The sequence below is a fragment of the Astyanax mexicanus genome, chromosome 16 (genome assembly GCF_023375975.1).
Source record: "Astyanax mexicanus isolate ESR-SI-001 chromosome 16, AstMex3_surface, whole genome shotgun sequence".
In the NCBI taxonomy this organism is placed as follows: Eukaryota; Metazoa; Chordata; class Actinopteri; order Characiformes; family Acestrorhamphidae; genus Astyanax; species Astyanax mexicanus.
Genome location: NC_064423.1, coordinates 13,267,631 through 13,280,640, shown reverse-complemented (window position 1 = coordinate 13,280,640; position 13,010 = coordinate 13,267,631). Strand labels below are relative to the sequence as shown.

The 13,010-nt window shown below is 40.3% G+C and overlaps 1 protein-coding gene across 1 annotated transcript in view; it reads right to left on the bottom strand.

The window, feature by feature from the left end:
• gpc1a (glypican 1a) overlaps positions 1 to 12,660 on the bottom strand; it is a 72,502-nt gene extending 59,842 nt beyond the window's left edge. Inside the window, exon 1 of the mRNA XM_049465514.1 lies at positions 12,032 to 12,660. Within this exon, the coding sequence (XP_049321471.1) occupies positions 12,032 to 12,179 (148 nt within the window). The 5' untranslated portion in view covers positions 12,180 to 12,660. The remainder of the gene's footprint in view (positions 1 to 12,031) is intronic.
• Between the last annotated feature and the right edge of the window lie 350 nt (positions 12,661 to 13,010).

Below are 13,010 nucleotides of genomic sequence, written 5' to 3'. Positions count from 1 at the left end.
TACCATCATTCCAGAGAACACATCAGTTCCACTACTCCACAGCTCAATGCTGGGGGGCTTTATATGCTTCCAGTCCACAAAGCTGTGTGCAATGGATGCAACCAAAAGTAGTGGAATGTAGGGCTGTGAATCCTTCGGAGTCCCACAATTCGATTCAGAATCGATTCTTGGGGTCACGATTCGATTTTTTTTCTGATTCTTTTAAATTGGTTGGATTTCTTTTTCTTCATCCTCCATACTTTAGCGGTGCAACAACAAACACCGTAACACAACACTACACACCCCTCTGTAGCCTAATAGGGAGCGGCAGTAAGAGCAAAAACTTTCCTTGTCCTGTTGCTGCTGTCTCGCGACACTCACCTACTGTATCGCGGAGCTGACCTACTGTACCACGGAGCTTAGCTACTGTCTTGCAAAGCTTTTTAACTGTACCGCGGAGCTCATCTACTGTCCTACGGAGCTTTTTAACTGTTAAAAGAGTTCCACAGGACAGTAGGTGAGCTCCGCGAGACTGTATGGGCTCCGCGCAACAGTAGCTGCACCCGCAAAAAAAAACGATTTTTGGAAAATGAGAATCGATTCTAAATCGTTCAATGTTAGAAACGCGATTCGAGCTTGAATCGTTTTTTTCCTGCACCCCTAGTGGAATGCATTCATTAGAAGGGTTGTCTATAAACAATTGGACAGAAACGGACAGAAAGGCATATTTTGATACAGGAACACGCTGAATGTTCTAACTTTACAAAGTATCTCAGAAAAACACACACACACTCTCTCTCTACTGGCCTCCACATGGTATACTCGTCTGCAACGTGATCTGCTCTTTGTTTTGTGTCACCGCAGGGCCCTAAGTGTCACTGATTCTCCGGCTGAACAATAAGAGGCCTCTGCGTTTAAAGACAGATGACACACTAGTCGCTCTGGTAATTTCAGACGCAGCCATTCAGCTCCGGTTTCTCTCTCTGACCTTTACACACCACTCATCACCTACTTTTCCTTAAACACCTATAAGATGACAAGAGGGGAGGGGAGGAGTCCAGCATTCATGCTGCTGAGATTCGGGGCAGAGAAATCCACCACAACAACACAATATTAAGGTTTTCTACTTTCTACATCAACTGTATAATTCCAGTGCTTATAATAATTAAATATTTCTCTAGCTATATTGCTAAAGAACCAATATGTATGTATGTATACTTTTTGTACAAATATCAGGTATTAAGCAAGCATGATCATTTTAAGCATTGGCCACCTGCCTTTCCCCAGCCCTACGGTCCTATATTTTCACATCCTGGGGTTGCCAAATATAGAAAACTGTAGCAGGCAAACAAAGCATAATGCATAATCCTCCCCTTTTGAAAAAAGTCTACTTAAATTGTGCTGAAAAATAGGTCTGTTTTTAAGTTAAGTACAGATGATTTAACAATACATTCATTTTACATAAACTGGTATAAACACATGCAAGATATTTCATTGCAAGATATACAGATTAGGTAAGTAAAATATATACACTCTTATTTTATATAATATTATATAACTTTTTCACAAGAGATATCATTCTTCTAAAAAAGCTCCATGAACAGAGACAGAGTAAAACACAAGTAAATATTAGTAATGTTGGCAATTTGACAGATATACACAGATATGAGCCCAGAAGGACTACAAGACAGAAGCCAAGCTGGCTCATTTTCTCCTCAACAGGTAAGCACAGAGCTTCGTTTGCTGATCTTAAGCATGAGCATTTTAAGCCATTTTAACATTTAAGTGTACACATTCAAGCAAAGAAGTAAGTTGTAGTGGCTAATGCCATCGTATTACAACATGCACAAAGCATTGTTGTTGAGGGCCTTAAAGGTGTTGAGAGTTTTGGGAGTGTTGAGTTGGTTGAGGGTGTTAGTGTTAAATATGGTATGGGTGTCAACATGCATCACAAAGCTTTCCGGTGCTCATTTTTTTAGGTTCAGTGTCCCCAACCTGGCAACCCACATAATATTTGCCTCTGTGAAGGAGGGGGTGGGGCAGAGATTAGAGTATAAAATTAGACTGTGGTTGCTGTGGTGTTCTGCATGCTTGTCATATAGTACATATTGTTTCTTTAAACTAAACAAACACTTACAAAAACACACAACTGGCATCTCATCACAGTATGCCATATGTATTTCAGGCAAGACATGTCCCTGATTCAGACCAAAATAATAGGGCTGGCCCGAATAGCGTTTTTTGAGCTCCGGATGTTCGGCACTGATTCGAAGCGAATATTCGAATATTCGTTTTTAAAAAAAGAGGTAAAAAAAATAAAATAAAAAAAAGCAAATCACGGCCCCTTTAATCCACTGAAAAATGTTCAATTTGCTCTGACCGACGAGACATATTCACCCCGGATTTTTGGTGTTTTTATCCCGGATTTTTGTGTTTTCACCCCATATTTTTTCTGTGTTTTTAGCCCAGATTTCTTTGTGTTTTCATCCCGGAATTTCTGCTGCCCCACACGCGGCTTATCCGCTGCATAAGCAGGCTAGGAGGCTGCTGCTGCACGGTTTCTCCACTGGCAAGCCAGCCCAGTAAATTGCTGTTTGTGTTTTCACACTTAGGCTATTTGCTTAAAAAAACAAACAAAAAAAACGTTTGTTCAGGAAGTATTTTATATTCTTAAACATTGTTAATTATATTAGAGGACAGTCATTGTAAACTGTACTTGGTCTATTTCGGTTAAAGGATTGTGCAGGGCATATTACTGATTTTGTATTTTTGCACTTGGGCTATAAGCTCAATATTAAATATTTCGTTTGTTTAGAAATTATTTTATATTTTTAAATCATGTTAAATTATATTAGAGTAGAGGAAAGTCATTGTTAATGACGTTATTGTACTTGGTCTATTTCGGTTTAAGGATTGTGCAGGGCATATTACTGATTTTGTATTTTTGCACTTGGGCTATAAGCTCAATATTAAATATTTTGTTTGCTTAGAAATTATTTTATATTTTTAAACCATTTTAAATTATATTAGATAAGAGGAAATTCGTTCAGACATCATTTTTGTAGGCCAGGCTTTTGTAACCGATTTAGCCCCTACTGTTGCCACATTACCCCTTACGTTTTATTATATAAATCAGTTTCGAAGAGCCTGCATTTTTTTTTATCATGTATAATAGAGGTCTGCGCGAGACTGATTTTTAAACCCGCTCTTCCACGCTCCCGCGTTTCTGTCTCGTTACCGCTCCGTAAAAAAATTGCTTCTTTTAATCCCGCGCCCGCCCGCCACATACACATTTCTGCCGCTCCCGCCCCACGTTCCTAATATAAATTAAATAAACTACATTTAATGCTTCAAATTTACTTATATATTTATTAAAACAGCAGCGCTGAATAGTGCGGTCCCGTTCCTTACCCCAGTCCAAACACCATCGGTGTGTGCGTGTGTGTGTCGGTCCATCCTGCGCGTTGAGAGTTTTCTTTAGTTTTTTTTTTTTTTTTTACAATTATTACAGTTTTCTTAACTATTTATTAATTTGCTCCCGCATCGTCTGGATTAAACTCCCGCTCCAGCCAATAACAGTTCAGTTCTGTCCCGCGCGCAAGATATTCTGACGGGACCCGCGAGAACAGAAGTGGTTAGAGTGAGGTGGAACTCTGGAAAGGAGAAAAAAAACGAATATCCGAATACCAAAATTAAAAACCGAATACCTACTCAATAGAGGTGTGCCAAAAAATCGATTCACATAAGAATCTTGATTCTCATTTACTACTATTCAGAATCGATTTAAAATGTCCCAAAATCGATTCTAAGGTCCAATCCCATTTCTTCCCTTGGCCCTACCCCTCACTGTAAGTTCACACTGCAGCGGCACGAAGCGTTTTTCGCTCCGCCTCCCACTGCCCAAAGCGACAAGTGGCCGCTGCAGTTTGAACTTACCGTCAGACCCACACAGAGCGTAGGTGTATGAGAATCACCGGTAAGATGGCAGAACAAGCACTATATTACCTTAGATTAACGTGTAGTTTTAATGTTTTATGGCAGAATGCTTCATAACAAGCATAAAAAAGATTGCTAGTAGTTAGTTTCCGTTTCTGTTAGCTAGCTAACTAGCTAACTTTCCAGTTCCACCTTAAATAATGCAACAGGTGGCAGCGGGCTGCAGCATTTAAGGCGGAACGGAAAAATAACAATAAGCTAATCAGAGCTAATTTCAGCTCCTCATCACAGAGGAATTAAGGAATGGACAATATGAATTAATTTCTCCACCTCCTGCCCCCTTTCTGAAGAAATACAACGGCCTAAAATTAACTAGTTAATCAGCAGCTGCTCCTGAACTTTAGCGCTTCACTGCTATCATCACATCAGCCCAGCAGCGTCACCTACACACCACCGCTAGTAGCCTGGTAATAAAGCAGTGTTATTTATTATTTATTTATTGTTCATTAACGTCATTGTGATATCCCAGTGATTCCTCTGTCACTGAGGACCCACATTCCTGCACATTTTATTGTTTTTGTAACACATTACCTTCTCCAGGACCAGTGTATATTATGGAGGCTTTTTTTCAATAAGATTCATAAGCCAGAAGCAGAAATTTTTATAAATCAAATCGTTTTGAATCAAAAATCGATTTTGAATCGAATCGTGGCCCCCAAAATCGGAATCGAATCGAATCGTGAGATAGTAAAAGATTCCCACCCCTACTACTCAACGAACGAATATCCGAATACCCGAATATTCGGGTCCAGCCCTACAAAATAATGGTCCATATCAGCCCAGGCCTCATCCATACAAATATGACAGGACTATCTACTACTAATGTGTTTAGCTTTGCTAATGTACTTGAGTCCATGCTGATGCAAAACAATAAATACAATTAGTATAGTAGTATATCAATAATATACTATATAATACAAAAAGTTACCTAAATGTTCAGCTCTTCTGTAGTTGTGTAGACACTCCCTGACCAAAACAGTACTCCTATCACGTCTCAGGAAATGATTTCAGAAGCATTTGGGTAGTGTACCTCTTGGTCAGAGACCACTGACTGATAGACATGACTCTGCGACCCACTCAAAGACATTCTGCTCTGTTTACAGACTTTAAGGAAGATGGCCTCATTAAACTGAGAGAAGCAAGATGGCCATTTAGATGCTTTAACAACCATCTAGGCCATCTGTTAACCAGCTATGTGAGCGAGAAACCCGGACTTCTAGGGACAGAGCCACATTATAGTATATTGCATACAACTGTTTAAGCAGCCAATGACAGTGCATGATCTACAGGCCCAGTTGCAACATTTTCGGGTATATATGCTGGAGGATACCTCCATGGCCAACTATATCTTGTCTAGAGCCTCCATTCAAGTTTTCTCTAATAAACTCATCCTTTTTTCAAATAATCACCAACATACTAGTGCATCATTGAAACACTGAAAACTTACTTTATTTCAGTAATTCAGATCAAAATGTGAATTATTGTTGATGATTATGGCTTACAGCCAATGAAAACCCAAAATCAGTGTTTCAGAAAATCAGAATATTTTATTAGATCAATTGGTAGTTTTGACTCTGCCAAGTCCTGCTGGAAAATGAAATCCTAATCTCCATAAAAGTTGTCAGCAGAGGGAAGCTTAAAGTGCTGTAAGATTTTCTAGGAAAACACTGCACTGACTTTAGACTTGATGTAACACAGCAGATGACATGTCTCTCCAAACCATCACTGACCATCAGTAAATTTTGCATTTCATTTGGAAATCAAGGGGCCAGAGTCTGGAGTGAAAGTCTAAGCTTTCATTCACACATATGGTGTGGTTTTGTCTTTCAATGAGAATAATAAATCATCAAATCTTGACTGGACATTCTTGTGATGCTGATATGGTATTAGTCATTATCATTGTGTATCCCTATTTTCAACATAATATTTAAAAACTACTGCATTACTCTTTTAAAACAATTTACACAACCTAAAACAATAATTTAATTCATTTTTCCTCATTTCAGCATAAAAAAAATAGTATTAACACTGTTTAGAGTAGATTTGGTGTGTAGGACACCATTCTGGAGAATCGTACTAAATCAGTAGTAGTAAGTTAAATAGAATGAGTTTAATGCCTCCAAAAGCTTGCTCATGGACCATCGATCAAACCAAAACATCAAAACATGCCAATATTTTAAAAGCAACTATGCAATATAATTCTCACATCACTGCGCATCCTTGTAATATTCTCAACTGATCCTGTTCCAAAACACCCACCTCCTGAACTCATCAACCCATCACCAAACCCTTATACAGGATAAGAAGAGTGTGCTACAGAGGAAAACACTCGAATGTGGAGAGTGCTGTGGGAATACAGGCCAAAAATTGGAAACGTGACACTCTCAGCTTTAGACCTTGGGTAGTTTTAAAAAATGCACATTTGATGTATAATTGATGGAACAGCTTCAGTTACTTAGTTTTTACTGTATGATGCACTATATGCACTGTACATGTCACACAATGTTTGTGGACACCAATTCTAATTAATGCACTGACACTAGAATAGGATTCTCTGCCTGGCATTGGCTAGAGGGGTATAAAGCTCCCCGGCACTGAGCTGTGGAGCAGTGGTACTGTGACTATTTGCACTATAAGGTGCACCGGATTATAAGGCGCATTATACAACACTAGTAAGGAACAGGGGTGTCTCCATGCAGCAGTGCTAGCCGTAGTTAGCAGCAGGCTACAGGCCGATAATACTCACCTCTGAACGGTGAAAGGGCTAGCACCTAGCATGGTTAGTGGCTATTGCTAATGCTGCTCCAGCCGTGCTAGCCGGGGTAACAGCAGGCTACAGGCCGATAATACTCACCTTTGAACGGTGAAAGGGCTAGCACTTAGCGCAGTTAGCGGCTGATGCTAATACTGCTTCAGCCTCGATGCTGGAGAACTAACTGAAACTTTATAATACTAAACTTCAGCAGAGTGGCTTTACTGCTCTTTACAACTCGTCAAACATATAGAGCACTGTCGATTTTTGGGAAAATTAAAGGACTTTAAAATATAGTACCCTTCTTTAAGCTTCAATCTACTACAAAGCCTTCCCCAAACAGTAGAATCAATAGCGGAATAAACTCTTCAGTTCAAGACCCTTGATTTCAGAAAAAAACAGCGAATAATAACAGTTGTACCATTACTTTTGTCCATATGGTGTATTTTAACATTTGTAATTCTCACTGATAACTGATAAAAAAAAAAAAAAAAAAAAAAACAATAATGCATTTTTAGGAATCTCATAAAGTATAACTGGCCTTGCTCTGTATGGGTAAGTAGGCTGATCCTCCCTCGCTGCTATCACTCAGCCCATTTATGGAGGTGTCCCAATACTTTTGTCCATTTAATGTATTTTTACTAGTGGTGTCATTCAATTAAAACATTTAATCCGATTAATCTCAACAATGTTCTGTGATTAACTGTGATTTATCTCACCTGTTCTTCTTAAGACGCAAGTTTTCATAGTGGTATAAATGTAAGTAAAATAAATAAATGTAAGAAATGTAAAATGCAAATATATTTATATTAGTGGTGTCAAATAAAATACTACTATATACTTGTACGTTTGAGGGGAGATTAAACTAACGTGGGGCGCTGAAATGCTGAAAATGCATAATAAATTGGATAGAGGAAACTTTTTTTTTTACATACATTTTAAACATCTCACCTTGGTTGTAAGGATTTTTGAATTAAAACATACTTTGCTGGGTACAAAAGGGCGTTTATACCCCTTTGTTTGTTTCTACGGTCAGGATCAGTTGACGAGTTTGTTTATTTAGAGCATTTTCATCCTCTGTTTGGTTTAGTTTCACACAGGCATAAACATAAACGCACCAAAATACACACCAATAAACCACGTGAGCATACTGTCTCCTCTAATTGGTTAGAGCTGTCCGTCATGGGAGCAACAAAGTAAATATAGCGAGAAGATTCTGTGTTCCAGCATGTATATTTGTGCCGTGTGAAACGAGCAGTGAACGCTGCACACAACACTCTCTTAGTATGTAAACAGCATGGAGCAGCAGGAATAGCATTTGTTCATAGCAGTATATTATCTGGCTAATATATCAGATTAAACTGCGCCTTATCAGCAGTTTAGCTTGATTAAATATAGTAGTATATTTTAATAGCTGGATTACTTATTCTAAATTAATCACATGAATTAACAATTTACTATTGATAGCCCTTGTATTCTTTTTACATTTTAATTCTCACTGATGACAGCTTATCAGAGAAATACAACACTACATTTTCAGTAGTCCCATAAAGCACAGCTGGCCTTGCTTTCTAAAGATAGGTAGGCTGACCCTCCCTCTCCCGCAATACTCAGGCCATTTGCATATTTAAGCAGATGTCCCAATACTTTTGTCCATATAGTATATATCAGCCATGTACTGCTGTATATAGCATGTATAATTTAAAATTGCATTTTTCCAAATATGTGTCTTCAGTAGCAGCCCCACAGGCGCACCCCATCCGCACACAGACACACACACACAAATACACACAGGCGCACGCTGGCAAACAGTCATTAGCATAAACACAGCAGGCATAAAGCGAAGAAAAAGAGCTCTATGCCGATGAAACATCTTTAAAAAGCCGAACTCTTCTGTGTTTTCGCCGCAGAAGCGCGCGCCGCCTTGTTTAGTGAATGAATAAAACATGACGGTGGCCTTGAATGATTTAGGCACGGATGGGTGACGTGTGGAGCCCTGCCTTGGCTTCCCCTCTCTTTGTGTGTGTGAGTGTGTCATTGAAACGGCACGCGGTGACCTTGAAAACAGGCTCTATGCCATCAACTCATAACCCCCCCACACTGCTGAGGGAGCCAGAGCGGGATGCCAATGTAAACCAGTGGGAATGAAGAGGTAAGGTGGTGCGAGGGATGAAGGGCTGGGAATGCTGAGATGCAGGAATGTGTGTTGGGGGTAGAAATGTGTAGTACAGCTTATAGCATGAGGTTTAAATACAAATATATACTGTAGTGAAGTATGAATGAGTAAGACTGTGAATGCTAAGATGCATAATCAAGCATGGTGTATATAATGTATGGCATAAATATTGCAGTAATGTACCATAAATATATAAATGCACAGCATGTTTTTTTTGGTTAATATTCTATAGATAGCTTTAAAAAGGATTGCTCTATTGTATAGTATAGAAATAAAGAACCGTTTCAAGACTATAACCACATATTTTTATTAAATGAAGACGTTCCTCCCCTGTCTCATATATAAAGACATCTAACATTTAAACACTGGATTTAGCATGTTAGCCTTGTATGGCATGATAGTACCTCATAAAGAAAGATGTAAACACTCTATAAAGAAAAAAGAAGAAAACACTGTGGTCTGGTCCCAAATAAGACACTACTCTACTCTAAATAGTAGGGGTGTTGCAAAACATCAATATAATGAAGTATAGTGATATCACATTTTGCAATACTGCATTGTTTCTTAAAAAAACAGTATTGAATTTTTTTATTAAAAGCTTACTGGTAATGACTGGTGGCAGGCAGTTATTCACGTAGTGTTGTGTTTAAACCCTGACTGCTAGAGGGCAGTATTATTTTTGTCCATATACTCCAAATACTAAATAGTTTACTAGCCGAAGCACAAAATACAGATTTTAAATCTAAACAGAGCATTATATATTAGCGATATAACAATAGTAACATTTTTTAAAATGTAGAAATCTTGCTCGTAAATGCTGTAGTTCTATGACTTATGTTGTTCCCTATATATATAGGGTGTAAGAAGCTATTTGAGATTCAGCCAGAAACAAGTTTTTATGAAGTTCTATTTTTGTCCCCATCTATTTTTAATTTTTTTTTTTGTTGGCCAACGTAGTATTAGAGGTCTTGCCCAAGGACTCATATTGGTGCAGCACAGCACAACGGGAATTGAACCGCAGTCTCTCACATGATGTGGTAGCTTACTGGCAGGGAGTGGTGTTATCCACTGTGCCACACCTATCACCATCCACACAACATCACTTGAAACACTTGAGAATATCATAAATATCTACCTTGAAAAGCAAGCTTTGGACAAACCCAATTTTTGTTAATGAAGAAAATCGCAGTTTTGTGTGTGGACAGAAACTTAAAAACAAGACTGATATGCATACAAGCTCAGTTCTGATTGGCTGATGACTCAATAAATAAGCAATGTCCATGTATAACTTCAGTGCAATATAGTGGGGCTAAACTGTAAACTCTAAAGAGCATGACATACTGACATTTTAAATATTTTGGGATCTTAATTGGGACAATAAACAGCTTTGTAACTTATTTTACACAAATACAATATACAACAATGAATGCGCTTTAACTTTGTTTACAAGTTATGTCAAACTTTTATATCTTTTATGTCACAAAAGTGAGGAGTTCAGTTCTGTGTGGTTTCATGTATGGGCCCTTTAACTTCAAATCCTATTAAGGCTTGTTAAAGAGCGCGGTCAGATTACAGTGTTTAGTAACGTGTTACAGCTACTAAGGACTGTAATCCAACAAAATCAGGTGATGACACTTGTCTGCAAGGCATTGTTTTCATGTGTTGGTTTGTGTGTGTGTAAGTGTGCACAGAGGCACAGATACAGGCGCAGGCACAGGCCAGGCATGCAAACACATCTGCGATCATTTATCACGGCTTATCAGACGCAGAACAATCAGACCGGCTCCCTCTAAAACAAAGCAAGTGGGAGCAGCTGGTTTGCGTCAGTGCATTACAGGCTGTATTGTGTTTACAGTGAGAGAATTATGGGCTGTTATCAGTTTATTACCTGCCATCAGTGTTATCACAGAGGTGGGCTTTGTCATGGTGATTGGCAGGGACCGATCCTGCCTGGTTCGGGCTTCCAGAGCAAGAGCAGACAGGCAGTCCTCCAGTGCACCTGCCAAAAGTTGTCCTGCACACTTTTCCAAGGAAAAGCAGCCTAAAGAGAGTCTCGCTGCCGTTGTCATAACAAGTGTTCCTGCCAACACGGCGGCTTCATCATCTGCCTCACCTGCCTCATCACTGCACGCATGATTGAGTAGTCACTATATTAGCACTACTTATCACTTGCTTTACTCTTTATTGATGACAGGAGCTGCAGAGAAAGAGAGAGAGAGAGAGAGAGAGAGAGGGCTTTCCTGTCCCGTGCTGGTGCGAGGGGCCTAGAATAATAACAAAAGATTGGACAGCATAGCATCGATCCAGCCATTTTCTGTCTATCTCTCTTTCTTTCTCTCTCTCTCTCTTTCTCTCCACAGGCGTGAATATATATGTGAGCTAATACTGAAACTATTCAGCAACAAAGACAGCAAGACACCTAACAGCAGTCCAGACTGATCATCCAGATCATTCTTTTTGCCCTCTGCTCATTGTCTTATTAACTGATTGTAATAGATAGTGGGGAAAAAAGAAAAAAAGTAGTGGCATTGATGATATGCCAAAATTTGCCATGCCTAAATCACAAAATCACAAAATCAATCCTGGACCACATCATAAAGGTCATCATCACCATCACATGCGCACATCTTCACATCCCTGCTCTTGCTTCTTGCTGCTCATTGTGCTCTGGAAGCCTTTTGTCTGGGACTCCCCCCCACAACACACCTCCTCATCCCAACCACCACAAGCACCACCACACCATCCCACCACACACAACCAATCCACACACCCACCCACCCACCAACACCCCTCTGCATGGGGATAAAACACATATTAGCTATGCATTAGGCTATGCACCTTCAGATGAGGGAGGTTGAGAGATGCAACATCATTGAGATCAAACATACATATTAGAACCCCATATATATATATATATATATATATATATATATATATATATATATATATATATATATATATGGAAATATATGAGGATATATGGGGGTTGGTAGACTAAAAATGTGAAATTATGAAAGAATATATTTAATTAAATGGAAAGCTCAATAATAGAAAGATAAAAACAGTACAAACTTGAAATAAAACAGTAAAAACAGCAAAACGCCCTCCTCCACAGCCAGCATCCTTACCGGATATCTCCGAGTTGGGTACCCCGTTCAGGGTGAAGCCCTTCCCGCTGTAGAAGTGACGGACCTCGGTGCAGCTCTTGGCTTTATCCGCCGCGCACACGCACACGGCCAGCAGGCACAGAGCCACGGAGACCGGGGTGAAATCCATCCTTAAAGACGCGGACCGGTGATTTAAACAAGTCCCACCAAAGAAGACAGGTATTAAGGCACCCGGTGTCTCTATAAATCCACCTTGCACGCTGGGAGAAAAGTGTGGAGAAGCTCCGCCCGGATGGACCCAGGCAGGTTAGAGAGAGCGGCGCGTCTAAGCCGCCTCACGCCCGGCCGCGCTCGGCGTGTATCAGCCCGGCAGCCCGCGGGGGTTCAGCCAGCCTCGGTCGGCGACTCTCTCTCTCTCTCGGGTCTTTAGTCCGGAGGGTTCCCGTGCCTGCTGCTGCTCATGTCGTGTCAGAGCTGGCGGTGGAGCGTCGGCTGTAACTGCGCTGGAGGAGAAGCCGGAGTGATAGCTAAAACATACACAGTGCAGCGGGGCTCAGCCGCGCTCCTCCCCCGCAGTGTGCTGCTGCTGCCGCTGCTTCAGCCGCCCGTCACTCAGTCTCCCCTCTCCGGCTGCTGCTGCTGCTGAAGCTCCAGCCTCCAGCCCTGCGGGGAAGAGGAGGAGAGGAGGAGGGCAGAAGAGGCACCTGCAGGGCGGAAGGGCGCCACCTACCGCCCACAGTCACTGATACAAAGAGAGAGAGAGACATAAAAAAGAGAGAGAGAGAGAGAGAGAGAGAGGTCAGGGCCACCAAACAACAACACAGTGGGAAAAACCACCGTGTAAATCAGAATAAATCATATTATTGTGACACAATCGCTATAGAAACTGAAAACAACACACAATACATTTTACCCATATACACATTTCAGTCATTTAGACAATATGTCTTTATACCGGCATCCTTTTTTCAAAATTGATCATTTTCAATTTTGCAATGTC